A 26,491-nucleotide genomic window follows, 5' to 3' on the forward strand; every position below is an offset into this window, starting at 1 on the left:
ATTATAGTTGTTATTGATATAATATTTTTGGAATGTCTAATTTTGTAAATAGGTATAATGATAGGGGTATTTTGTAAGTGACGGTATTTTGTAAGTGATAGTTTTGTAGATTAATAAAATTAGAAGGGATATTTTAGTGGACACATGTCAAATGAATAAGATGGACATTTTGGATACTTTAGTAGGATATTGTTTTCTTATTAGGTTGTAATTTTTTGCACTATTTTGTTTCTAAATTTATTTGCATTTTTTTAGTTTAGTCTGTTTATTAGAAATAAATAATTTTTTATTTAAAAAAAATTAAATTATCGGTTTGAAGAGGTAATTTTTAAAAAGAATTATACTTATTTTTAACAGAATTGTTTAAAAACACAATAGTGATACAAAAGCTATTTCATAGTTGAAAAATCAGTTTTTACTTAATAAGGTAGCAGCTCAAAAGGTTTCTGCTTTAGTTTTAAACTGCTAAACTATATCACTAAATTATAAATATTTGATAAAACTAATTGATTAAATATTTAGTAAATATAACATGTCACAATAAAAATATAAATACTCAACTTTTACTATATAAAGCAAATTTGTGTATTTTAGTGAAAAAAAAGACATTAATATGGACTTATAATTTTATATATTTATTAAAATAATTGAATTTTTTAATATTTTAAATTATGTTTTAAAATTTATATAATTTTTATTAATTAATTAATTTTATTTAAATAAATTGAAGTTAAGTAAATTTATTTTTTACTCAATTAAAAAAATAATTTTTTGTTTTAATTTAACCATATAAAAAATTTAAAAGTAATTTAATAAAAAATAAAAAGAGTAAAACAATTATTTGTCTTTCTAAAATTAAAATATATAATAATAAATACAAAAATAAAATTAAATATATTAAAATATAAATACAGCAGTAAAAGAACTAAATAATGTATACGTTAAGAATGAGTGAAAATAGTTCATAATTTATTAGTTAATAAATTTTAAAATAAATTACATTTATGGAATGTTTTATATTGACAAAACTAATTAAATTAGATTATTAACCTAATAACTAGATTATTTATTTCATTAAATGAGGTATATGTAATATTAATGATATACTTAAATGAAATTTAACTTCTCTTAAATGTGAGTATTTGAAATTGAGTTTTTATTAAAAAAAATTATATTATTCATAATTTTATATTTTTAATTGAATTTCTGTAGTTTAATTTTTTTTAATAATTAGGTATTATAATTGTTATTTTACTTAATTATTTTATTTTTTATGTGTTAATAAATATAAGATTTTGTGAAAAATAAATATAAAATAATAAATGATTTTTTATTGTTCATAAAACATTAATGTAGAAAGACAAGTAAGATTACCGGACATTAAATACTGAATCGAAAAATTATAAGAAATTGGAATACTTACCAAAGAAATTTTTAATAATAATTTAATTAAAAAATATTCACATTTACGAGATTAATGTAAAATATCTTATTATAATTTTTAATAAACTTAAAATAATATGGCATCTTTAAGGGTTAAATTTATTCCTATACTTTTCGTCCAAATTATTATAAAAGGTAAACTATAAAGTATTTCATCTCAATTTTATGAGATTAATGTAAAATATCTTATTATGACAAGTGAAAATTATACTATCAATGCAAGATTGATAACTTTTTTCATATATCACCTTGTTAACGTCTTTAAAGAACAACACAAATGTCAAAAATATTAGTGGTATTTTTGTAAATAAAGTGTCAAAAATAACGTTTTTTCAGTACTGTACCGACGTCACTTAACATCAGTTTCTGTACGTCCCGACGTCAATCCAATTTAACGTCGGCCCATAAATTACCTGATGTCACTCGACAATTGTTACTTTACTTACCCGACGTCACTTAACGTCGGGTATATGGAGAACTGACTTTCCACACATTAAATTTCATATTTGCAATGCGCAAATGCCACTATTCCTCTTCCTCGCAAGCTCTCCTCCGCATTCTGTCGGCCAGCGCGACCTCCGCAAGTGAGTTTTCCACCATGAAACTTGTTGGGTTTTGATCTGTACACTGATTTAAGCATTTTGAACTGATTGAATTCGTTTTGGTCTTCATTTCACATAAATGCATGGTTTTCTTCCCTTTTGCACTGTGAAGCTTTGTTTGCCGACAACCCACCCTCCTCCATCTGCATCCTTGTTTTTGTTACAAGAGGTTAGTTTTTCATTTTCCTCTAGTTCATGTATGCTTTATTTTTTTATATTTTTTTGGCATTTTTTTTATTAGAAAAATTATGATTTTGATAAATTTTGAATAAAATTTAGATTTATTATTAGATGCGTTGCATGTTAAAATGATTTTAATGTATTTTGTTGATTTTTTTGGCTTATTTTCTTTTATTTGAAATTTTATGATAGTTGATAAATTTAGTTGATAAATTTGAATAAAATTTATATTTATTATTAGATTTGTTGCATGTTAAAATTAATGTAATTTTTTAATATTATTATTGCATTGTTATTTTATATGTGAAGATTTATTATAATTTTAGTTCACAATATTGAGTGAACCTTAGTTTTCGTTTGAAATCTAGTACAAATGATTAAATGTTTAATCGTTTTTATTAAATATTGAATTGTCCGATCAAATAGTTTGAAAATGCTTTGAAAAACATGTTACAAGAGTAAGTGTTAATTTTTTTTTTTCATATCATGTATTTAGTCATATTAAAACTAACCTATATTTTATGTTTCCAAAATTTCATTTGAGTTATGGGTAAGCCCAGAGCACAACAAATTAAAGTATTATACCCAAAAGGTTGTAATTCATTTATAGTTATTAATTTCCACATGTCAACTTATGAACTTGATATGTGATTATTTTCTTTGTCATCTTTAGTGTAACAAGCAAGAAGATTCATGAAAATGTGGGTATTATGCCATGTCTTGGATAAGAACAACCATTTGAAATGTAGTTAAAGATGATTGGATAAAGGTATTAATATATCTTTAAGATATTATAAATCATATCAAAATTTAAACAATGATATGCATGCATAATGAATTTGTATTATCTTTTCAGCGCTTCAAGAATCCATCACCTCTATCGAATGACGCTATCCAGATACTAAGATAAGAATGGGCAGCATATTTATTAGAACAATGAAGTTAGGCCCTAGAACAACATTAGAATTTTATTTTAAAAACTTTGTAGAACAATTTCTTGATGAAACTTTTAGTTTTGTGGTAATTGTAAAAGTTTAGACAACTTTACAATTATTAGTTAAAATTACCATGTTGCTAGAATATAATGTGAACTGTTTTGGGACTTGTCTGTTTTTCAGGTGTGACAATTTGTAAATACAGCAAAACTTAAAAAAAAAACCAGCTGAAATTGATGTCTGCCCTTGCACTGACAGAGTCGGCTATAGCACTCCCCAACGTCAAAGACGTCCTTTAACGTCTGTCAGTGCAAGGATAAACGTCAATTTCAGCAGTTTTTCCCATCTAGATGACGCGAGTTGAATGTCGAGTGGGGATCGAACCGAAGTTAAGGGACGTCGGTCACCCATATTCCGACGTTAAGTAACGTCAATTTTTTCTTTTGGACATTAATTTTAACGTCACCCAATATGACGTTGACATTTTTGCAGACGTTAAAAGCCAAAAATAACTGACATCATAAGGACTTTTTGTGTTAGTTATATCAACAAACTGTAAAATAATCATTTTTGTTGCGTTAAAAAATGATTTTTTATTATTTTTTAATTTTAGAGATCCAAATATAGTAGATATTAATAAATTATAATTTGGTTAAATCATTTTATAGGTCCCCCATTTTTGTAATGAAATCTCAAGTAGGTTCATTTATTTTTATTTGACTCAATTGGGTCTCTATTTTGGAAAATTCATTGCAATTAAGTCTCTTTCGTTAATAGTACTCTAATGGGGTTAACTATATGTCACGTGTCAACACGTGATTTTTTTGATTTGTTTTTTAATTTTAATTTTTTTTAATTTTCTTTTAGTTTTTTAATTTTTTTAATAATTTTAAAAAAATTATTGCCACGTGTCAATCTGGCATTGTGTCACGTGGAAAAGACAATGTGATGTGGTACTGATAGTGCCACATGTAATTACTGGAAGTGAAAAATCTTAATGTAATATCTGTATTTGTTATTTTGTCTCAATTTGGTCCAAATTTTTTTAAATCGGAATCAATTTCATTCATATATCAAATTTAATTTTTATATAAATTTTACAATGATATTTTTATAATAATTGATATTTTTAACAAAATTAAGTTTATTTAAATGTTTATTTTACATTGAATTTTATTTAAATATTGTTCCAAATATTTATATATCAATAATTTATAGGGAATTTTTAGAGTTGGTTTAAAAGTAACAACTTTATAAATTGAATTGTAAAATTTTCAATAAATATATTTATTTTAAATTGTTATGAAATTGTTTTAAATTTTATATTTGAATTTATAAAAAATTTATTTTTAAAGCAACTCTAACATTTATCTATAAATTATAGATATATAAGTATTTAAAATAAAATTTAAATAAATATATATTTTTAAATTGTTATAAATTTTTTTAAAATTTTATATTTTAATTTATAAAATTTTTATATTTAAAGCAACTCTAACATTTATCTATAAATTATAGATATATAAATATTTAAAACAAAATTGAAATAAAATTGAACGAAAATATATATTTAAATAAACTTAAATTTTAAAAAAATATATTAATTATAATAAAAATACCATTATAAAATTTATATAAAAAATAAATTTGATATAAGGATGAAATTGATTTAGTTTTAACAAAATTGGAACTAAATTGAGACAAAATAACAAATAGAGGGACTACATAGACTTTTTACATCCAATAGTAACACTGTCATTGTCCCATCAAATTGTCTCTACCATGTGACACAATGTCAGATTGACACGTGCTAACACGTGACACATAGTTAACATCGTTAGAGTACTAATAACGGAAAAAGACCTAATCACAACCAACAATTTTCCACAATCTAATTGAGTCAAATAAAAATGAGAAAACCTACTTGAGATCTCATTAAAAAAATGGTGACCTCTCGAATGATTTAACCTTATAATTTCATGAAAGTTTAATAATTAAAAAATATTTAACTCAAAAGTTTTAAACATCTCTTATAAAATGTAAAAACTAAATATTTTATCATTTAATTTAGAAAAAAGCAAAATATTTTATAATAATTTAGAAAAAAATAAACTCTAATTTAAAATATAAATACTTGAGAATAAATCAAGTCATATTATTTTTATTAATTTATTATAGGGTTAAATATGTATTTGTCCTTCAACTTTTAGTGAAAATTAAAATTAGTCATTTATGAAAATCTTGAACCGATTTAGTCTCTCAACTTTATAAATGTGTAAGATTTAATTTTTTAACCACATTTTATTAAATTTATTTGACGTTTAAATACATATCAGTATAATACTTTAGTTTGTTTATATTGTTTGATCTATGTTTATTTTGATGTTAGTTGATAAATATATTTAAAATGTTAAATAAATTTGATTTAAATATTTAAATTTATATATTTATAAAAATAAAAGGCTAAATTAATTCAAAATTTTTAGAATGGATTAATTTCAATTTTTATAGTAAAAGTTAAAAGAAAAAAATATATTTAATCGTTTGTTATATTAATGTTGGAGGGTGTATAGGAAGCGCAGAATCTTTAAACAATTGATTGATTTAATTATAATATAGTGGAAGGAGGAAAACCGGGCGCGCAAACGGAAGCACAGCCCACAGAACGTAAGAGAACAGAACAGAAGACAGAGTCTTACATTACAGAGCCCAAACACTGAACCAATCAACTTTCTCCTCTTCCTCCGAATCAAATTCCGATCGGCTGTTCCACCGCCAAACTCATTCAGGATCTTTGTAATGATGAAAACCAGACAACCTCGGATTCGGAAATCGTCGAGGCCGTCGTGGACGCTGACGCTGTCGCTGCTCGTCACCTGCTGCTTCCTCGTTCTCATTCTCCTCACTCTCCGGATTCTCTCCGCTTCCAATGCCAACTCCTCCACTGCTCTCTCCAAACCCAACGATCTCAGCTCCATCGCTCGCACCTCTCACGTGTATGTGTCTTCTCTGTTCCTGCTTTTCCTTCTTCTCTTGTTTTCTCATCTCTCTCTTTGCGCAGAAGCCAAGAAGACGACAACCAGGGAGAACGCTGGGTTGAAATAATATCCTGGGAGCCCAGAGCTTTTCTCTATCATAATTTTCTGGTTAGTGTTTACGTAAATGCTATTAGCATTTGTTATCAAGATGTGAAATTTTGCATGCTTCTATGATTTTTGGGGTTTTCAATGTGTCCTCTTGTAAGTAAAAACCTGATTTTTATTTTTCCATTTTCTTCCCCCTCTTTTAGTTTCTACCATAATCCCGTGGAAATTCCAATTTCATTGATTGAAGAATTAAGAGCCAAGTTTGAAATCTTTCTCAGCTCACCTTTTTGTAGTATTTATTGAAATGAGGTGTTATTTTCAATATTGAATACCACTTTAGCCTGATATGGTTATGTTGTGTTTAACCATTGTTTAAGGTAAGGGCTCAACTGTACTATTAAATATTTCAGTGTCTTCACTTTGGAAATACTGAAATTTGGCTGATTAATCTTAACAGAGCAAGGAGGAATGCGAGTATCTAATTAATATAGCGAAGCCAAAGATGCAAAAGTCATCAGTTGTTGATGCTAAAACTGGAAAGAGTATGGACAGCAGGTTGGATTTCCCCCTTACATTTTCCTGTCGAGTGTCCATCGATTTCAGTATTGAAAATAATTATCTTTTGCTTGTTTAGTTTGCCTTTGCCTCTTTATTATGAAAAATCTTATCTTTTCTTATTCCTTTGCATTTAGAGTACGGACTAGCTCCGGTGCTTTTATGGCCAGAGGACGTGATCAAATTGTGAGGGATATTGAGAAAAGAATTGCTGATTTTACTTTTATACCCGTAGGTATGTTACTTTCTGCCTTTTCCCACTTTTTTCTGAGTTTTAATTGTTGATAAAACTAAGTTTTCTGGTCGCGTCACATATGTATCAAATAGTAGTGAGTGCCAGAAGTTAACATGATAACTTAAACATTGATTCATATACAAACTTTTTTACTCTATCTGCGACATCGTAAAGAGAGATTTATATTTAAGGTAGTTTTCGTCATAGTCAGACCCTTTTACGTTTTGGTGTCGTGAATGGGATGATATTTGAGGTAACATACAAGTTTCTTATACTTTCATAATTTGAAAACTATCAAATATTCATCTCTTATATGCTTTGTCGTTGGTATGTAAAACATTTCTAATAGCTTAAATGTCTAATCAATTTGTCTCTTTAGTTGGTGTACTATGTGTTTAATGAATATTTTTATCACGCCTGCTTGATGAGACTGATTTCTGAGTAGTTGAAGTTATCCGTGCCCTTCATTATTCTGCTATCTATACCTGTGCATTTCTAGGCTCTCTTTTTTTCTTAGAAAGGAAAGTAAAATCATGTACATAAAATGTCTTGAAATCAAAAGCTGTAATGAGATCCACAATATTACTAAAAAATATGATTCAATAACAAGTGACACGAAAGGTTCAACAAACCTCGTCATGATAAACTCTGTGATAACATATTAGGTAGTGAGTTTAAGCCTATCTTATTTTTATAAAACAAGTTTATACGGTACTCATATACTATAATTTGACATTATCTTTAGTTGACGTAGAATTTCCAACACACTCCCTTACTCTAAGGCATGAAAATATCGTGTATGAGTGTTAAGAATTCAAGTATAACTCTAAGTATCACATTGTATAAAAATAAAAAAGTTGAACAACATATAAGAAAAAGGCTCACGATACAAACTCATTATCTTAAAGTTTTAGGTTAGAGGTGGTGTAATCTTTTATGTGGTTTGACTGGGGTCTCATTGGTGTTGAGTTTCCTTGATAAATGCTCCTCTCCAAAGATCCATCTATAGCATCAAAGTTGAAGGTTCACCTTTGTGACTGACTAATGAATGGTACGAGCAAGGGTTGCTAGTGACTACTCGTGATTAGAAATACTTCCGCTCAAGAGGATGTATCGATATAGAAGAGACTCAACATGAGTCTAATTAATATGGTATTGAAAGGATGTATCAATGTGGAAAGAACTCACACTTGTGAGTCTAAGTAATATGATGGTATCATAGTCTATCCTAATGAGGTTTATTGGATTTTTTCTGGTACTCCCTAATACCATTTATGAAGAATTATGGATAATAGATATTTTAAACTGATTTTCTGTTAACGCAAACAAGATGAAACATTTTTAGTTTTTTTTTCCTCGCGGATGATTCTTGATAGTCTCTACAAGATGGGTACTCCTCAAATCATAATGTATTCATACCGGCTATGTATCCATATTCAATATTTGTTGGATACTCATGGATACATACTCGATATTGGATATGTATTAGAATAATTTCACAAAATAAAAAATTGGATACTTAATTTAGGTACGCATGAGTACTTTTTTGGGTTGTACCCAAATCATTTCAAGTGGAGAAAACTTAGTCTAATTTGATTTACCACAGGATGATGGAACTTTAAATAAAGGGAATGGTGGGTCATACATGGTGTTGTGTTCCTAGACTTCAATCAATTTCATTGAAACTATTTTCATTGACATCATCCTCTTCTTTCTCTTAGAGGAATTAAAGTACATATTCTATAAAAATAAATAAACTTAATCTTAAGAAAGACCACGGTTTAGTTTGTTATATACAAATTTCAGTCTCTTCTGAAAAAAAGAGAAATAGTTATAAAGAGGGTGAAAACAAAATGCGGGATATTGCTAGAAATGAATGAAAGAAGCAGATTTCTCGAAGTTGCTAGCCTTTCTCTTAATGAACCACATTGTCAGGAATTTTTTTCACATAGATGGAGAGCGAAATGATGAGATTGAAAATCAGAGTCATGTAATATATAATATATTCTGTTGAAGTTTAAATATTATATTTTTTTATTATGAGATTTTTTTTGTCATGTTGATTTTATTTTACGTTATAAATTGTCTATGCTTTTGTCACTTATATAATTCTATCATATTTATATAAAATTATACAATATAAGTCTATGCTTATATTATAAATAAATTATTTTTATATATCGTACCCTGGATTTTTTTGAAAATGCGGTATTCTGATAGATAGAACTGATATATTTTGTAGAGAATACCGTATGTATCGTATTCCATTTTTCGTGATATACTTAAAAAGAACTATATTATCTGGCTCACAATATGCAGAGCACGGTGAAGGACTTCAAGTTCTCCATTATGAAGTTGGACAAAAGTACGAGCCTCATTTTGACTACTTTATGGACAACGTTAACACTAAGAACGGGGGACAGCGGATAGCAACAGTGCTGATGTACCTGTACGTAGTTTCAGTTCCCTCATCGTATTTGCTAACCTCAATTTGTGTTGGATATGAAGACAGATGCACATGTTGTCAAATTTCTGTATTCTAATGATGCAGTTCAGATGTTGAAGAAGGTGGTGAGACAGTGTTCCCAGATGCGAAGGGAAATGTTAGCTCTGTGCCTTGGTGGAATGAGCTTTCTGAATGTGGAAAAAAAGGACTTTCAATTAAACCAAAGATGGGTACTGCTTTACTTTTCTGGAGCATGAAGCCTGATGCAACCTTAGATCCATTGAGTTTGCATGGTTAGTTCCTCTCTTCTTATTGTTTATTGTTACTTCCAAATTTGGAGATATAACAATGCCGTTTCTGCAATAATTCTCAGGTGGGTGTCCAGTGATTAAGGGTAATAAGTGGTCATGTACCAAATGGATGCGTCTCAAACCATACAAAGCTTAAATACCCATTACTTCAGGTATTTATCTCTTCTCTTCTCTTTCTTTCTTAACTGTTTCTTATTTCTTCCTTTCTGTTTCATCTCTGCAACTCTATTTATTAAGAGTTTACTCGTTATATTGTGTGTGGTGGAGTCTGCAATCTATACTAGTTATTCAGGATTAACACTGCTAAAACTGGACTGTTATGTGTTTACTTCATATAAAACTTCGTTTACGAAGTTGAATTTCTTGTCAACCATGATTCTAAATCGTGGCTTTTTGTTTAAGAAATTTAATGTCATTTTGTTTCCATTCACCTCTAACGATGATTTAGTTCCTTTTCAGGCTCGTAATGAATTCAACATGTCAATATTATACTAAGGGGTGGAAGGAAAATGTTCATGTAACTGCGCCCTGTAATTTTTGGATGTTTTACCATACCTCAATTCTTTGTCCTACCCTTTCTGGTTAAATTACTAATCGAGACTAATAAATTTTTAAAGATTTGCATTGGTTAGGAGATGAAGAAATAGTATGAAACCAATAGATGGAATGAGTATATATCATAGGCTTTTCGAGTTTTTTTTTTTTTTAATGTTTTCTGCTTCTGTTGTTATAGAATTTTTTATATTCTTTGTTCCATATTATACGAATTTAAGTATTGATTGACAAGAATCTCTTCAAGACTTCAAATTTAACTTTTTATAGCAAATATAAAGTGAGTCATAAAATTCTATCATATATTCTCACACTGATTTTGTTGTAATCAGTTATAAAATTATTTAACAATTACTTTTATGCATAATTGATTATTGTTACAATCAATTATCTATAAACAGTAACAATCTTTATTTGAATAAGTATGTCAAAAAATATTCTGAAATATATAATTTTGTTTAGATACAACAAAAACAAACTTTTAGACAAAAGTGTGTGAAGATGAAAGGAAAAACAAGTTACAAGATTATAAGTTATAGATTTTCAGATTCACAAAAAGTAAATTAGTTTTCAAATAGAACAATTTCATTGATATGTTATGACAATTACCCGTTCTTTTTTCAAATCTTCAGGATGCTGTTTTATACTACAAGATTTTGTATTTTGTCTCATAAACAGAATATAGAAGAAGATGAACAATGAGTGTAACTGGGAAACAGAGCCACCAAGCCAAGAGAGTGAAATATGTCACTCCATTGATGCTCTGTCATCACGATTCCATTCTTATCTTCTCCAATCCCTGTCTTCCAAGTTCTAAGATAACTATACTTAAAAAATGAGCTTAATTTTCATGCTATGCTAAAGATTTTAACATCATTCATCAATTCCAAATCAAATCACTTCAATCTAAAGTACATAATACAATGACTTCATTATCTCTTTCTTTTTACAAATTTTTTTTATAACCATTTTATTCCTATAATGTATTGTCAAATGGTTATTTTGTGTCAAATAATATTTTTCTTAAGAGAAATAGAATAATTTTTAGGAATGACACCTTCACTAATAAAAGTATGATTAAGGAAATAAGTCATGTAGCCTTATCATGACTTAGACCGGAGATATTGATAATGTCCATTTTTATCTCTTTTTGTGTGTTTATTGTCATGATTAAATAAACTATTTCTTAACTTTTATCTTGTTATATCCCCATGTTGAGTGTGTTTTGTTTTGTTTTGTTTTTGTGTTTTAGTTGTTTTATGCTTGTTTTGTTTCTAATCTCTCTTCTAAGTGTGTTAAATAAATTAATAGGAAACATTTGTGGTAGAGGAAAATAAGTAAGAACTCAAAGGAGCATGATTCGAAACGAAAATATTGATTTTGAAGCAAATACTCGCGTCGGGTGCCACTGAAATCATGCCCAATACTTCAAATACATAATGTTGTAAACTACTCAAGGCTGAGTGGTAGAAAACTGAGGCTGAGCGCCACAAGGCTGAGCGGTGGAAAAGTGGGGTTAAGCGCCACAAGGCTTAGCGGTGAAAAGTAGGGCTGAGCGCCATTCAATTCGTAAAACCTGGTGTTAAGCGCTACTAAGACAAGGCTGAGCGGTGGCGTCGCTAACATGTCAAAAAAATGGGTTTTTAATCCTGTTTCTCACGAGGCTTTGGAACATTCCTCATTTTGCACGATAGAGAAACACTTTTTGGTACTTGGAGAGCCTATTGGAGGTTGCTAGAAGTGTTGGGAAGCTCTCCTACTCCTCCTTGGGTCTTCTCCTCCACTCATGGTGGTTTTTTCCCCTTTTGGGGTTGGAGAGGAAGATGAGTTACGATTGGGAGATAGAGACATGAATGGGAGGCGCAATTGGAACATGGAGTGGCTGTCAAGAACCTTGGGAGAGGGCTTGCATCTTCTCTTTGGTTTCCATTTCTTCTCTATCTCGTATATTTGTAAACCTTAGGTTCTCCACCATGGAGAGCTAAACCTATGTGTTGATATTATATGTAATAAACTAAATCTTGTGCATTTTGTGATGTTAATCCATATGTTTTTCCATTTCTATGTTAGTATTTGATTTTCATACTTAATGTTTGCTTTGCTTTAGACACTCATGCATGATTTGTGGTTCTTAAGGTGTTGAAAAATATCTTTTGAACTTGGAACTAAAATTGAATGCCTAATGGAGCTTATATCTAGGGATAGAACATGATTCATTAGTAATCTTAATATTCTTGAACTTAATGCATGATTTCACTTGTTGAGCATTCAAGGAATTGAAACTTGATGAGTTATCATAGACTCAAAGTCGCTAGGAATAGGATTTGAGTATTCTTGTGAATTGATTTTGACATGAAATTAGAATTGAGATGTTTGTGAATGCATGAGAATAAAGTGAATGAAATCTAGTCTTGACAATTATATATAATCTATGTTAAATTTCTGTTGCACACAACTGTTTGATAAAATGTCAAAAAGAGTTTCTTTGTGTTTTTGTGAGCTTTGTTGTCTATTTGAGTTATGAATTGTGAGTTTGTCATGTTTTGCATAAGTCCCTGTGGAGAGAATGATATATTTATTGCTTACGTGTGACCGATGCATTTGCCGTTTTCCACTAACAGATATAATCTTTCTTAGTGCCATTTGAAATCTAGTCATAAGGATTACTGGAGACCGAAAAAGGTTTAACTTAGAAGAAGTATAAATATTTTGTTATGTAATACTACAAGAAAATGTCTCATTAATAATTAATTTTAGTGGTAAAAAGTTGTTAGTCACTATACTAACCAATTTAGATACTAATTTAAAAAATAAAATTATTGGTTACTAAAATAGTCATTATTATGAAAAAAAATTATAATTGGTCGCTAAATTAGTCACTAATTAATTAGAGACTAAATTTAGAAACCAATTTCTTTGATAGCAAAATCCTAGTAGCTAATGTTTAGTGACCAGTTTCCTTTGGGACCTAAAACTTTGGTAGCTAAATTTTAGAAAAGTAATATATGCTTATGGTTTTGAGATATACATGTATGAAAGTTTCTTTTAAACTCTTTTTTATTCATTCTATTTTTGTGTTGCTTGTCAACTTAATGATCATATGTTATATAGAAGCATACAATGTTGCATAAGTACAGTCTTAATATAAATGAGTTGAGGATAGCAAAAAGAAATTAAAAGTTTGTGTTTGTGTTTGTTATTTCGTTTTCCTTAATATATGTGTGTGCTTATTAGCGGTTGTGTTGTGATATAGTGAATGCTAAGTACAGCGCTGCTATCTCGTTTGAAAGTTTGTTCCCAGAACTGTTAATTCCGAAACTTTGAACTATGTGGCATTGTAAAAACATAATCAAATGGAACAGCTAATTTAGAAGTGTTATGTGTGCGGAAATCTTGTGATTTAGTTGAGAGGGTCCATTGGTAGGTTGGGATTTGATGTTTGTAGTCGGAATTAAAATATAAGTTGAACAAAATGTAAGAAATAAATAGGCTGTAAAGTCATTATAAATTTAATTATAATTCATTAGTACTAAAGAATATGTCTTCAAAATATCCACCAATGATTTGAGAGCGTATAAATCTTCTTCACATCTAATGTATAATAATATTCATGTGTCGTAATATATTTTTAGATTTAGAATTTAAATTGATAATAGTGATAATATACATGCGAGAGATTCTTATTATAGATTCATAGTTTATTCGATATAATGATGAAATTCTATTTTTACTTGTTCTTTTAATTTTCATTTAATCTATTTCTTATCCTAGTATAAGAAGAGTTGAAATGGTGAAAGCTTTAGAAAGAGATAATGAGTGTTGAAGTGATGATTTATGATATTTGTTGAAGAGACCCGCATGCGCCCCAATTTTGATGTTGGATGGATTCCAGCATTGCATGTACCGCTAACTCAAAGCCGCCCAATTAATAGTTAGTAATTACCATTTTCATTTCTCAACTACTCACTTCCGATGCACCTAACATCTACTTCCGATCCTTCGTCATTTTCAATACAACCTTCATAACATCATATCTTATTTCTGAATTTCACCTTCTCATTATATTTCATGCTTAAGAATTCATTTCAAAATCTTCATCTATGTTATTTCTTTATCTTTCTATCTCGATTCTCGTCTCTTCCACGATTCTTCATAGTTAGTTATGGGTGAAGAATAGTTATTTTATCATAAAAAACTTCAATAAACATGGTTTAGACAAAAAAAAATCAAATAATAAAGTCAATGTAACAATCCAAACTTATACATATATATATATATAGATATATATCATTACAAGAAAAATTAATATTTAATATTATTGATGGTTAAAATTTATCGGTAATGGTCAAAATCTGTCGTTAAACTAGAATTATCGATGATAAAAAATGTGTCGGTAAAATTCTTGTCAGTAAAATTTTACCGACGAAAATCATGTTCTGTCTGATGAAAAAATTTGTTGATAACTACCGACAGAAAAATCTGTCAATAAATCTGTCGGTAATTATCAACCGAAAAATTCATTAATAATTACTGATAAAAAAATTCATCGATAATTACTGATCAAAAAATCCGTCAATAATTATCAAAAATCCGTCGATAAATAAAATTTGTGTTACCATTTGTCAATAATTAAAATATAAAAATCTATCGATAATTCAAATTATCGACTAAAATATATTTGTCGGTAAAATTTTGTCAATAATTCTATTATTTTTTGTAGTATATATATATATATATATATATATATATATATATATATATATATATATATATATATATATATATATATATATATTAGACGTAAAAAATAACCAAATTGTGATGTATGTTTAATTTAGATCTAATAGTATATGGGAGAATCACGTACACCATTTCACTAGATAAATCACATGTTTTCTATATTATTTAACACAACTTTACTGTAGCACAAACTTATCAAATAACATCATTTCTCTTATTTCAAGTTTTATTACGTATATTTGTGAGAGAATCACGCAATGAGAATAATCTCATCAAAGGAAAACATAACCATAAATATACAAAAAAATTAACGTGGTTTTAACACTTCAATAACTACATTCACAAGTAATCAATAAAAAGTATTATTATTTCATATCTAACTTTTTTACTAAAATAAAAATATAGTGGAAGTGTGACGTGACAATGACATGTCACACTAGGTGTTTTTATCTTAATCTCAATTTATTCTTTTTTTTTATTTTGTTTTAATTTGATCTCAATTTTAAATTAAACAATTTCATCATCACTAAGTTAAAACAAAATTTAATTTTTATAAAAATATTTTTAAAATTAATATTTTTATTAAATATTTTTAATAAGATTAAGTTTATTTAAATTAATATTTTACATTAAACATTACTTAAATTTGTTTTTAAATTTCAAATTTATTTATTTTAAAATATTATAAAATTGTTTAAAGATATTTTAAATTTCACATCTAAATTTATACAATTATTATTTTTAAACCAAATCAAAACATATGAATAAAATTTATTGAATTTCACACATTTTAAACATATACAATTATTAAAAATATAAATTATAATAAAATATCAATACAAATAAAGTTTAACCTAAAATATAAATTTTGAAAGAATTGAAAAAGTTAATAAATTTATTTTACTTTATGAAATGCAAATTAATAAATAAGTTTAGCATAATTGTTAGTTGAAATTAATTCTGATTTTTTTATATTAACATTACTTTTTATTAGTAACCTTAAAATAATTTTAAATAAATTTTAATAAATCTAATTCTGTTAAAAATATTTAATAAAAATATCAATTTTAATAAAATATTTATATAACATTTATATAAAAATTAAATTTGATTTTAAAAAAAGAATGAAATTGCTCAATTTTAAAAAAAATGGAGTCTCAGTTGACACAAAATAAAGTATATAGACCAAATTAAGACTATGATAATGAAATCTAACGATGAAAAATGATAATTTTTATTTATTTTTAATTAAAAAAATAAGAAATCAAAAAATTACGAATTAACACATTTTTAATATTATTAATACAATACTAACAGAAAATACATGACTGCATCGAATTTTTTAAAATGAAGACCGATTAAAACACATAAAAAAGAAATCTAATTGAAATTTCTTAACAAAATTTCAAAATCAAATACATAAGTTAACCTTTAAAGAACTGCTATTATAAAACTGGACATAATTGTATAATTGTTACTGTGCTTTTTTTACAATGGTTCATTTCTGACCGTTGAGAAAGATGTCATGATTAAAGAAGTTTTATATTAGATCACGTATAAGTATAAGAGGACAATGAATACAATAAAAAGCTATTAATATAATTGAATTAAGAAAAATAATATATATATATATATATATATATATATATATATTACTGTATGGCCTATTGACATATATAGCCAGACCATCAGTCAGGCGGCCTAAGGATAAGCGGCTCAAGGTCATCCGGCGAACGATCCCTTGGATTGTTGATGTGGCAATTTCTCCGGAGTGATTTAAGGGAGCTCACAACCGAACAACCTCCGCCGTTCATTCTAGTGAAATTTTGTCGTCATAATAGTTATGGGGACCTCCGTCAGGACGCACGACCTTCCGATCGGGCGACTGTACCAAAATTAGATTAGTAAGCTAAAAGTAAAATAAGGTAATACAAGGCAGTATTACCTTATTTTACAGCATTAATTGAACTTATCCGCAGTGGCGGATCTTAACTGCAAGTTTTGGAGGGGTCGAATAGTATAATTCTTGAATCATTAAATTGTTGGATCATTAGTATAATGTTTAAAAAATTGTTTCCTCTAACTGAATTATTTGATCTTTAGTTTAATGTTGTGAAAAATATAATCTATCTTGTTTCCATCTTTACCAATAGCTTCACTTTTATCATCTTTGAATAATGAATCTATTCTTTTATTTTTTATCAATATACCTATTTTAAAAATAATATTAAAAATAATTTATCATACCTTACTAAAAAAAATTGAGAAGCATAAATATTAAAGAAAAAAATAGTATAGTTAAGTCACAATTAAAAATTGGTTATGAAAAAACATATAATACATTGTTTTTTCTTCTATATTCATAAAAAATGAATATACCAAAGACTCATGAGATAAAAAAAAATGTTAACTATTAAATTAATATTTCATTATCAAGTAAGATAAAAGAGAATTACTTTTCTTTTCTTTAAAAAAGAAATAAGACAAATGAGAGAAAAAATAATTACCTTTTTTCTTAAAAAAAATATATGAGAGTGAGAAATGAGTACAATTTTTGTTAAACTAACAAGACAACAATAAATGACATAAAAAATATCTTAATAAATATTTGGTTTAATTATTCTTTTGATTATTGTTTTAGTTCAAAAATGTTAAGTTGATGCTCCAATCTTGTTTAGTTTCAATTTGGTTCTGAATTTTGAAAAACTGATGCAATTTGGTTATTTTTATTAAATTTCTTGAAATGGATCAATGTTTTTTCATTAAACTTAAAGTTGTAAATAAAGATAGCTTGTTTTGTTGGTGTAATTAACGTAATTTCACTATCAATCGTGATGAAAATCCTTGATCTACTTTAATAAAATTTAATGAGAATGACAAAATTGCATCATTTTTTCAAAAGTTGGGACCAAATTGAGACTAGAAAAAACTTGAAAACCAACTTGATATTTTTAGATGAAAATAGTGACTAAAAGATTAATTAAACCTAAATATTTCTATTCTTTATATATATATATATATATATATATATATATATATATATATAAAATTTTAAGTTTTATTATCTATTAACATTAATTTGTTGTATTTTATAAAAGAAATAAAAAGACAAATTTAAAAATATAATTTAAAAATATATACTACCTATAATTTAAATAATTTAAAAAAATTTCAAAAATTTCAAAAAATATATATTTTAAAAAAAATTCAAAAATCTTTAGGGGGGCCATGGCCCCTCCCAACTCCTATTATGCTTCGCCGTTGCTTATTCGAACGAACTTAAACTGACTAAGTATTGGGGCCTTATACACAAGTATCCCGATCGTCTGGACAACCGAATGGAAGAAAGTAGAAGATATCGAATAGTGAAAATTTGTACGAGGAGATTCTAAGGACAAATTGAGTGTTGGAGATAGGTACTTGGTCCTTATACTTGAAACAGAATTAAATTATTATTTTTACCAAAAAATAAAATCATATAGTAAAAACACATGTGTATTCTTTTTATGATAATAAAAAATAATAAAATTATTATTATTATAATTATAAAACTAAATATAAATAATTTTTATTTATTTTGTAGCTAGTTTTACGATTAAAAGAATAATTAAGTTTAAAAAAACAGTTAAATATAAAAAATGATTAAATTTAAAATAAAAGTTACTTTAAAAAGTTATTTTAATTTAAAAAAGTTTATTTAAAGATTAAAATTATAAATGTGTGCACTAAAGAAATAGAGTTTTAAGCACCAAACTCTAAAAAATTCTAAATAATTGACGTTATTAATTTTTAAAAAATAAAATTCGAATTACACTTATTCATCAACTTAATACTACGTATATCTCCTATTTGTTTTAAGAAAAGTACGCTAAACATTTTTTTCTAAATTCAGCATCGTCTTAATGTTTATAAAAAACAATATGTGTGTGCTAAGCACTTTTTATCTTCTTTTTTTTCTCCCTTCATTTATATTTTCTTCAATGATATATATGAAAATTGAAACATTTTGAGGTTTAATTTTTCTTTTAAAGTCATTGTCTTCACTCAACTCTAAAATATGTGTTGGATTTTCAAGTGAGTAGTCTCATACATGCAATAATATGAATAAGAGATCAGTAAAAAGTATTATATAAATGTAGAGTTGTTTTTGAAATTGTCACCACAATTCAATAGTTCTTTTGGATTTAAGGAAAATTGGATATTTGCGTGTCATTAAAAAATTTGCAATTTTTGTTAAAAAAATCGTACTATGAAGTGTTTGTAATTTTAGTCCAAAATAACTTTAAATAATAATAATACTTTTTGTTAAATATTGGTGGATATAGACCTTGAGAGACTAAACTATGTTAAATTTTCTGTTTTTTTATTTATATATTTTTGTTTTTATTTGTAAGGGTGTTTTTTTGGAAGAAATAAATTTTTTGAATGTGTGATTTCCTAACTATATGCTCAAATTTCTTTTCCAACATGTTTATCTTTCCTGAGAGAAAAAAAATCAAAATCATAAACCAATCAACACAATACAAATCACCAAGATCAAAACTTGAACAATTAAAGCACCAAGCAAGACAAATTACAACATGTCTACAAGACTAATTACAAAAAGAAAAAGAAAATCACAAATTCGAATTTCACCATTTGGGTTAACCCTTTCACCACTCTTTTCTGTTTAACAATTTTTATCTACTCGTATTAGCACAAAATAAAGAAAATGAGATATAAAGAAAGGTTCATCATATTTCAGGATCAAATCCTTTTTTCCAAACAGAAAAAGAGAAAAAGGATTTTGAGAAAGATGACTTCTTGTTAGAGAGTAAAGAAGTAGAAAAAGAAACCAAAATGAGAAGGAAAGCGCAGGTGAAGAAGAAAAAAAAAAGATGATTATCATATGTTATATTTGATTTAACACAAAAGATCACGTTGACTCATTTTAACAAATATCGAATCAAGTTGAGTTTAAAAAAAATTAAGAAGAAACTAATATTATGCTTTGATGTATCTAGTCCAACTTACTAAATTAACAAGTCAAAAGTATAATTATTAGTTAATTATTTTCAATTAAAAATTAGAAAGAAAAAAGTTTAAAATATTAGTTTTTTATATTATATTATTTGAGAATGTAAATATATTATAATACTGTAATTTAAATTCTTCTACTTATAAGTTAAATTTTAATTATTAATTATAATTGAGTAATTAAATTAATTAGTTAACTAAAATTTAAAGAATAATTATATAATTAAATATTATATATATATATATATATATTTAAGTAAAAAAAGTTGAGAGTTTATTAACAGGACAAAAGGACAAAATTTTGAATTCATTTCACAAGTCAAATTGTGTATTTATCTCATGAAAAATTTTATATAATGGTCAATTTTAGTCAGAGAAAATAATTAATCATTATAATGAGTAATTTAGAGATCAATTTCTTTGATAGCCAAAATATTGATAAATAAGGTTAGTCGCTATTTTATAGACTAATTCACTACAGTGACCAATTTAGATAATAATATATAAAATATGTTTTAATTATCAATAATTTTTAATTTATAAATTAATATCTAAATTGGTCACTACAATGACTAATTATATTTCTCCTCATTATCTAGGAATTTTCTTGTAGTGTCTCCTTTACTTGTATTTTTTTTCTCGTAAGAGAGATCACTAGACAATTAAAAATGAGGTGTTAAGTGTTATTTGAACAGTTGGAATAAAGTTGTCGTATGAGTTAAAACCCGTGTTGTATAGACCGAAAATGAACCAGACTCATTAAGAATCTGACTTACCTGAGGTAAAACTTATGGTGAGTCGGGTTTGCTCACCACCCCGAACATAAAAAAAAAAACACATTACTCTTAATTGGATGTTTCTTACTACACATATTGTTTTACTTCCTACACCTCCCATAGATTTTAATGTCACGTCATCTTACTCATGACTTTTGAGATTATTTATATTTTAATTAGAATTATGATTTAATTTTGGGATGAATGATTTATTTATTGTCTAAAATCAGAAACGAAATTTTTTAAAAATAAGTTTGGACTGTTTTGTTTTGGTTAGATATTAAAAAAATGTTAGATTGAAGAAAAAAAAAGTTATAACTTTTTTTAATTTAGTGAGTCAACTCGTTTAATTCATCGACCCTGTGGTGGGTCGGGACGAGCTCAATTTTTTTGAGCTCACTAATAAATGAGTTAGGTTGAGATGACTCATTAATTGCCAACCCGTGGTGAGCCAAGCTAGGCTAGGTAGCCCATTTTGATAGCTCTAAATTGACACATTAAAAGTAAAAATTCAATAATTATTATTATGATCAAAATTTTGAGGGATTAGAGATTTTCGACATTAATTCCAAAATTTGTTAGGTTGCATTATTTATCTCGGAAACAAATTTCGTATGGTTTTACTTTCTTAAATAATTTTTTAAAAAAGAGATATTGATGTTTAGTGCTTATAAGTTTTACTAAGCATAGAGAAAAATCACACCTATGAATTAGTTGAACTACCTAAAGACAAGAGGTAGTGAGGCACAAAGTCAGATTTGTGGCCAAAGGGATTTTATAAATAAGAGGCCTATTGTGTTAAAATGGGTTTGCAAGGTAAAAGTGAATCCAAAAGGGGAAGTAGTAAGGCACAAAGCCGGTAGCAAGAATTGAGACAATTCATGTTGAAGTCTCAATTGCAACTTGTGGAAATTGGTCTATGCACTAACCAGATGTTAAATATGCATTTTTGAATGGTCCTCTTGAGGAGGAAGTCTATGTGTTGTAGCCACAAGGTTTTGGTCAAATTGGTTTTATAAAATATGTGTTTGAACATGGAGTGTATGTTAAGTGCTGACACAACTGTGAACAAATGGAAAAACTAATTGTTTGTCTATATGTTGATGATCTACTTGTGATAGGAAGAAATGAAAGTATAATCATACAATTTAAATCTCAAATGTTTAGTGAATTTGACATGAGTGACCTTGGAAAGTTGAACTATTTCATGGGCATTGAGTTTGTAAATACAAAATATGAGATTGGTATGGATCAGTCCAAGTATACACATGGATTGCTGAGCAAATTTAACATGAGTAATCTACAAGTACACCAGTTAAAGTTGGTTTGACATTGAAAAGGGAATCTGTAGAAGAATGTACTATCTACAGAAAAATGGTTTGAAGCTTGCGGTACTTATACCATACAAGACCATATTTGAACTTCAATGTTGGCTTGATTAGAAAATACATGCTAGATCCAACACAATCTCATATGATTGTTGCAAAGAGGATGCTAAGGAACCTACAAGCCACAACTAGTTTTGGAATTCTATTTCCAAAAGAGATGTTTGAAAATGGTCTAAATTAATTGGGTATTAAGACTTATATTGGTGTGGAGACAAAAAACAATAAGAAAAGTACTGGTGGATATATTTTCTTTTGTGGAGGAACACCTATATCCTAAAGTTATACAAAAGAAATTGTTGTGACCCTATCATCTTGTGAGACAGAGTATATTGTTGCTTTTGATGCAGCCTGCCAAGCAGTGTGACTAGACTAGGCTAGACTATCTAATGAAGAAATTAAAGATGGAACCCATGCACAAGACAAAGATGTTAGTAAACAACTAATCAAGAATTGATTTGGCTAGACATCCAACTTTTCATGAAAGGAGTAATCATATTGAAACTCGTTTTTACTTCTTGTATGAACAAGTTAATGATGGAAAACTTTGAAATCCAATACTACAAATCTGAAGTTTAGTTTGCAGACATGTTGACAAAAGCTTTGAAAGGTGAAATGTTTAAATTTTCTTGAGAATCTATTGGTGTTGTGCATATTAACACAACTTTGACTTAAAGAGGAGTGTTAGGAATTAAGTCAAAGTAGTTTTAAGAGTTTAGTTTGTATGATTTTCCTATTGTTGTTGTTTACGTACCAGTTTATACCTCTCCTTCTAAAAGTACCCATAACACACAAATGAAAGAAAATATGGACTAGTCTAAGATATTAATTGTCTTCTTTTAAGTTAGGTGAAGGCTAGATGAGAAACTTTTGTTTAAGCCCGTTAGATTTTTAAAACTTAATCTGACGGTTGGATTTTCGTATTTCTATTTTATCTTTCCAAGTTTTAACCTTTTTTTTTTTGTGTTAAAAAATCCAGTACCTTTTGCCACCACACTTCTCTGTCAGGTCCTAAACTGGAAAAAATCTCATACGGGTAAATTTGACATCGAATTCACCACCGTGAAGGAGATGCATCAAAAAAAGAAGAGAATTTTGCCCCAAGAATGCTGAGATCTGGAGGCTTTGAACCTTAACTCAGTTATTGAAGACAGGAGAATCTTAACTCCACAACTCCGTCATAAATATATGGAGACAATTTCCCTTCCCTGGCTCCGTACACCTTATTTAAAAATAAATAAATAATAAAAACAAATTGGCGAGCATTTGCATGTGATGACTATGCACCTGAGGCTGCGCCATCCCCATTTGTCAACAAATGCTTACCTTCTCTTTTTTGTCACTCTCTTCTTTCCTTCTGAAAGCGAACGTCAAGTCTTCTTTTTCTTAAGGCTTTAAACCAACACAACCTTCTCTCAGCAAAAGTTGCCACATGATATTTTTCATTGTGTGATCCTTGATGCATAATAACAAACGTGAAATGTTTTCTATTAAATATTTAATAATAATAATGATAATTCAACTTTGTTAACCGGAGTAAAAAGTAAAATATGTTGTAGTAAATGAATATTATGTTATTATCTTGGTTCTTCGCAAAATCAATACCGAAAAGAGCTTGTCACTGTGACATTAAAGGACACAAGCTTTAAATGCGAGTTGGTTGAAGGCAGTTTCATTCCATTTCCTCTCATGTCTTACTTATACACTAAGTATTTATGGGATGGAAGAGAAAAAACTCGATATCTTCGTCTTCTTCTATACATTACTATTATTACTATATATGCACACTTAACTCTCCCTTAAACCCAAATCTGTAACACAGCAAACATCACTCGAATTTCTGAGATACCCACATGGAGTCTGAGCCAGATCAATGCCCTTTGACGGGTTCCTTAGGGAATTTCGTTGAAAAGGTCAAAAGGGTCGGTACCCTCTTCGTCTCTGCCATCATTGGGAACATTTTATCTGCGATCTTGACCTTCTGCTTTGCATTAGGTACACCACCGTTCCCATTTAACCTAATTCTCGATCTGCTATGAAGATATTGTCTTTGTCATTGTGATTGGCAGTGTTTTGTTATGTATGAGTGTTGTCTTCGGGTTTGTTGGCAATTATAGTTATCGCCGACGTATGCATTTTGGTTTTATTCAATTTTGTTCCGTTCTGTGGGGAGTGAAAAATGCGAACTTGAATGCGGGTTTGTGTTGGACTGTTCTTCAATTTGCATATTTTTTGTTTTTACATGTCTTGCTTGTGTCCATTTTCTAGGTCACCTGAAGTTTGAGGTTTGTGTTCATTTTACCTGTCCTGCTCTTGTGTCTATTTTCAAAATCATCGGAAATCAATGATTTATTTTGAAATTCCAAACTCCGACCATATTTTGGTGTTAATAAGGTTTATTGGGTTGCTTGTTTTGTTGGCAGTGGGCACTTTGTTGGGGGCTATGACTGGAGCCTTGATAGGTCAAGAGACAGAGAGTGGCTTCATTCGAGGGGCTGCTATTGGTGCCATATCAGGAGCTGTTTTCTCCATTGAAGTGTTTGAATCTTCCATTGTTCTTTGGAAATCTGACGATTCTGGAATTGGGTGTGCCTTATACTTGGTGAGTGAGGGACTTGGTTTTCATTTTCAAAACATCTTTAGTTGCTGATTACTTTGCTTGGTCCCATGAGATTTTATTGTCCTTTTCACCAACAAGTTGAGCTATCTAATCATCTTTAGTTATGTAATACAGATTGATGTTTTTGCAAGCCTGTTGAGTGGAAGACTAGTGCGTGAAAGAATAGGTCCAGCCATGTTGAGTGCTGTCCAAAGCCAGGTAATTTTCTCAGTACAATGTACTTGTAAATGTAATGACAGAAATTTGGTTATGCAATTTACATCATCTTGATTATGCTTTTCTCTTCCTTTCTCAGATGGGTGCTGTTGAAATAAGCTTTGATGAGGTTCAAAACCTCTTTGATATTGGTGTGGCCAAAGGCTTAACGAGAGATTCAGTTGAAAAGATCCCAACTATCACAATTACAAGTGACAACAATGTTGATGCTTCTGGGGACAGAGTTTCATGTTCTGTTTGCCTCCAGGTCTGTGTATGATGATTCGGTTCTTTTGGGCTAAACCACTATTTTAGTCTCTCAGAAGGAATAATTGTACCACATTAGTTTTTAAAGTAAGAAAATTAAAAAGGTCACTCAGTATTTTTTCAATAACTTCAGTTCAAAATTTAAAAAAGTTTTGTTAAATGACAATATCAGTATACATTTAAGGATTAAGACTTATTAGACATCTCAAATATTTATATTGAATATTTTTTAGTTATGAAATGCTGTTTTATACATTTTTTTTCTTCTTAATACATGTGTATACTTTGAAGTGATGTAAGCCTTCTCTTTTTCTAGTTGTGGAAAAAAGAGTTGCTTAGCTTCTGCATTTTGAAATTGGTATTTCTGAAAGTGTGCATTTGCAGGACTTTCAGCTTGGAGAGACTTGTAGAAGTTTGCCTCATTGTCATCACATGTTTCACCTACCTTGCATTGACAAGTGGCTGATCAAGCATGCTTCTTGTCCATTATGCAGAAGGGATCTGTAATTTTGTATATGAAAAGATCAAATCTAGGTTCTTTCATTTTTTCGACATAAGGGAATTTACTGTTAGGAATGTATAATATTGTTATATATGTAGTAGGAACTAGGAACCAAAATCCCATGCGTTTATTGTTATAATTTACTACAAAGAAAATTTTGACATAAACCAACTTCCTCTTTCTTGTATATGTTGTTAGAATAAGATACTATTACTGAAAAAACTCATAAAATTATCAATTCTAAGTTCTTTGAATTGAACTAAGAACTAAAAAAAAATATCAAAGCAAAATATCTTTTTCTTGTGTCACTTTTTTTTAGGAAATCATTCTTTGGTTATGACTAATCAATTGTATAATTGTATAATTGGAACAAACGCCAACTATAATAGGTAATTATTTAATGTGATCTAATGTAATCTAAATTAAAGGGTGAGAATAACAAAATATTTGTGGGTTAAAAGAAAAATAAATGTAGAATATAAAATATAATAGGAATTGACACAATGGAAACAAAGAGCTTGATTTAGAAAAATATGAGATAAAAACTTATCGGGATTGACTTTCACGATTTCATTCAAAGCTAAAATATCAAATAATGTTCTTCTTATTCCTACTCTAGCATTCACACTTTAGGTAAAAAGCCTT

At 28.1% G+C, this 26,491-nt stretch overlaps 2 protein-coding genes across 6 annotated transcripts; both read left to right on the forward strand.

Moving 5' to 3' along the window:
- Nucleotides 1-5,785: 5,785 nt before the first annotated feature.
- On the forward strand, nucleotides 5,786-12,435 carry LOC114176361 (putative prolyl 4-hydroxylase 10). Of its 4 annotated transcripts, none has more exons than XM_028061390.2 (8): nucleotides 5,786-6,156; nucleotides 6,225-6,306; nucleotides 6,704-6,801; nucleotides 6,939-7,036; nucleotides 9,356-9,485; nucleotides 9,588-9,775; nucleotides 9,856-9,945; nucleotides 10,253-10,582. In XM_028061390.2, the coding sequence occupies exons 1-7, from the start codon at nucleotides 5,960-5,962 to the stop codon at nucleotides 9,927-9,929; spliced, it is 867 nt and encodes a 288-aa protein (XP_027917191.1). In that variant the 5' UTR covers nucleotides 5,786-5,959; the 3' UTR covers nucleotides 9,930-9,945; nucleotides 10,253-10,582. The 4 variants fall into 4 exon arrangements, with proteins under 4 accessions (XP_027917191.1, XP_085527686.1, XP_085527685.1 ...); XM_085671560.1 differs by lacking the exon at nucleotides 10,253-10,582 and adding an exon at nucleotides 11,657-12,435 and having other exon boundaries at nucleotides 5,787-6,156; nucleotides 6,222-6,306; XM_085671559.1 differs by having other exon boundaries at nucleotides 5,787-6,156; nucleotides 6,222-6,306; nucleotides 10,242-10,582.
- An 11,507-nt stretch (nucleotides 12,436-23,942) lies between these two features.
- Nucleotides 23,943-26,026, forward strand: LOC114179127 (NEP1-interacting protein 2-like). Of its 2 annotated transcripts, none has more exons than XM_085670956.1 (5): nucleotides 23,943-24,257; nucleotides 24,686-24,864; nucleotides 24,997-25,080; nucleotides 25,178-25,345; nucleotides 25,716-26,026. In XM_085670956.1, exons 1-5 carry the CDS (start codon nucleotides 24,116-24,118, stop codon nucleotides 25,752-25,754), a joined length of 612 nt encoding a protein of 203 aa, XP_085527082.1. In that variant the 5' UTR covers nucleotides 23,943-24,115; the 3' UTR covers nucleotides 25,755-26,026. The 2 variants fall into 2 exon arrangements, with proteins under 2 accessions (XP_085527082.1, XP_027921151.2); XM_028065350.2 differs by having other exon boundaries at nucleotides 23,945-24,257; nucleotides 25,729-26,026.
- The last annotated feature ends 465 nt before the right edge of the window (nucleotides 26,027-26,491 follow it).

Source organism: Vigna unguiculata, chromosome 3 (assembly GCF_037176805.1).
Source record: "Vigna unguiculata cultivar grain cowpea cultivar isolate G323 ecotype 2 chromosome 3, ASM3717680v1, whole genome shotgun sequence".
In the NCBI taxonomy this organism is placed as follows: domain Eukaryota; kingdom Viridiplantae; phylum Streptophyta; class Magnoliopsida; order Fabales; family Fabaceae; genus Vigna; species Vigna unguiculata.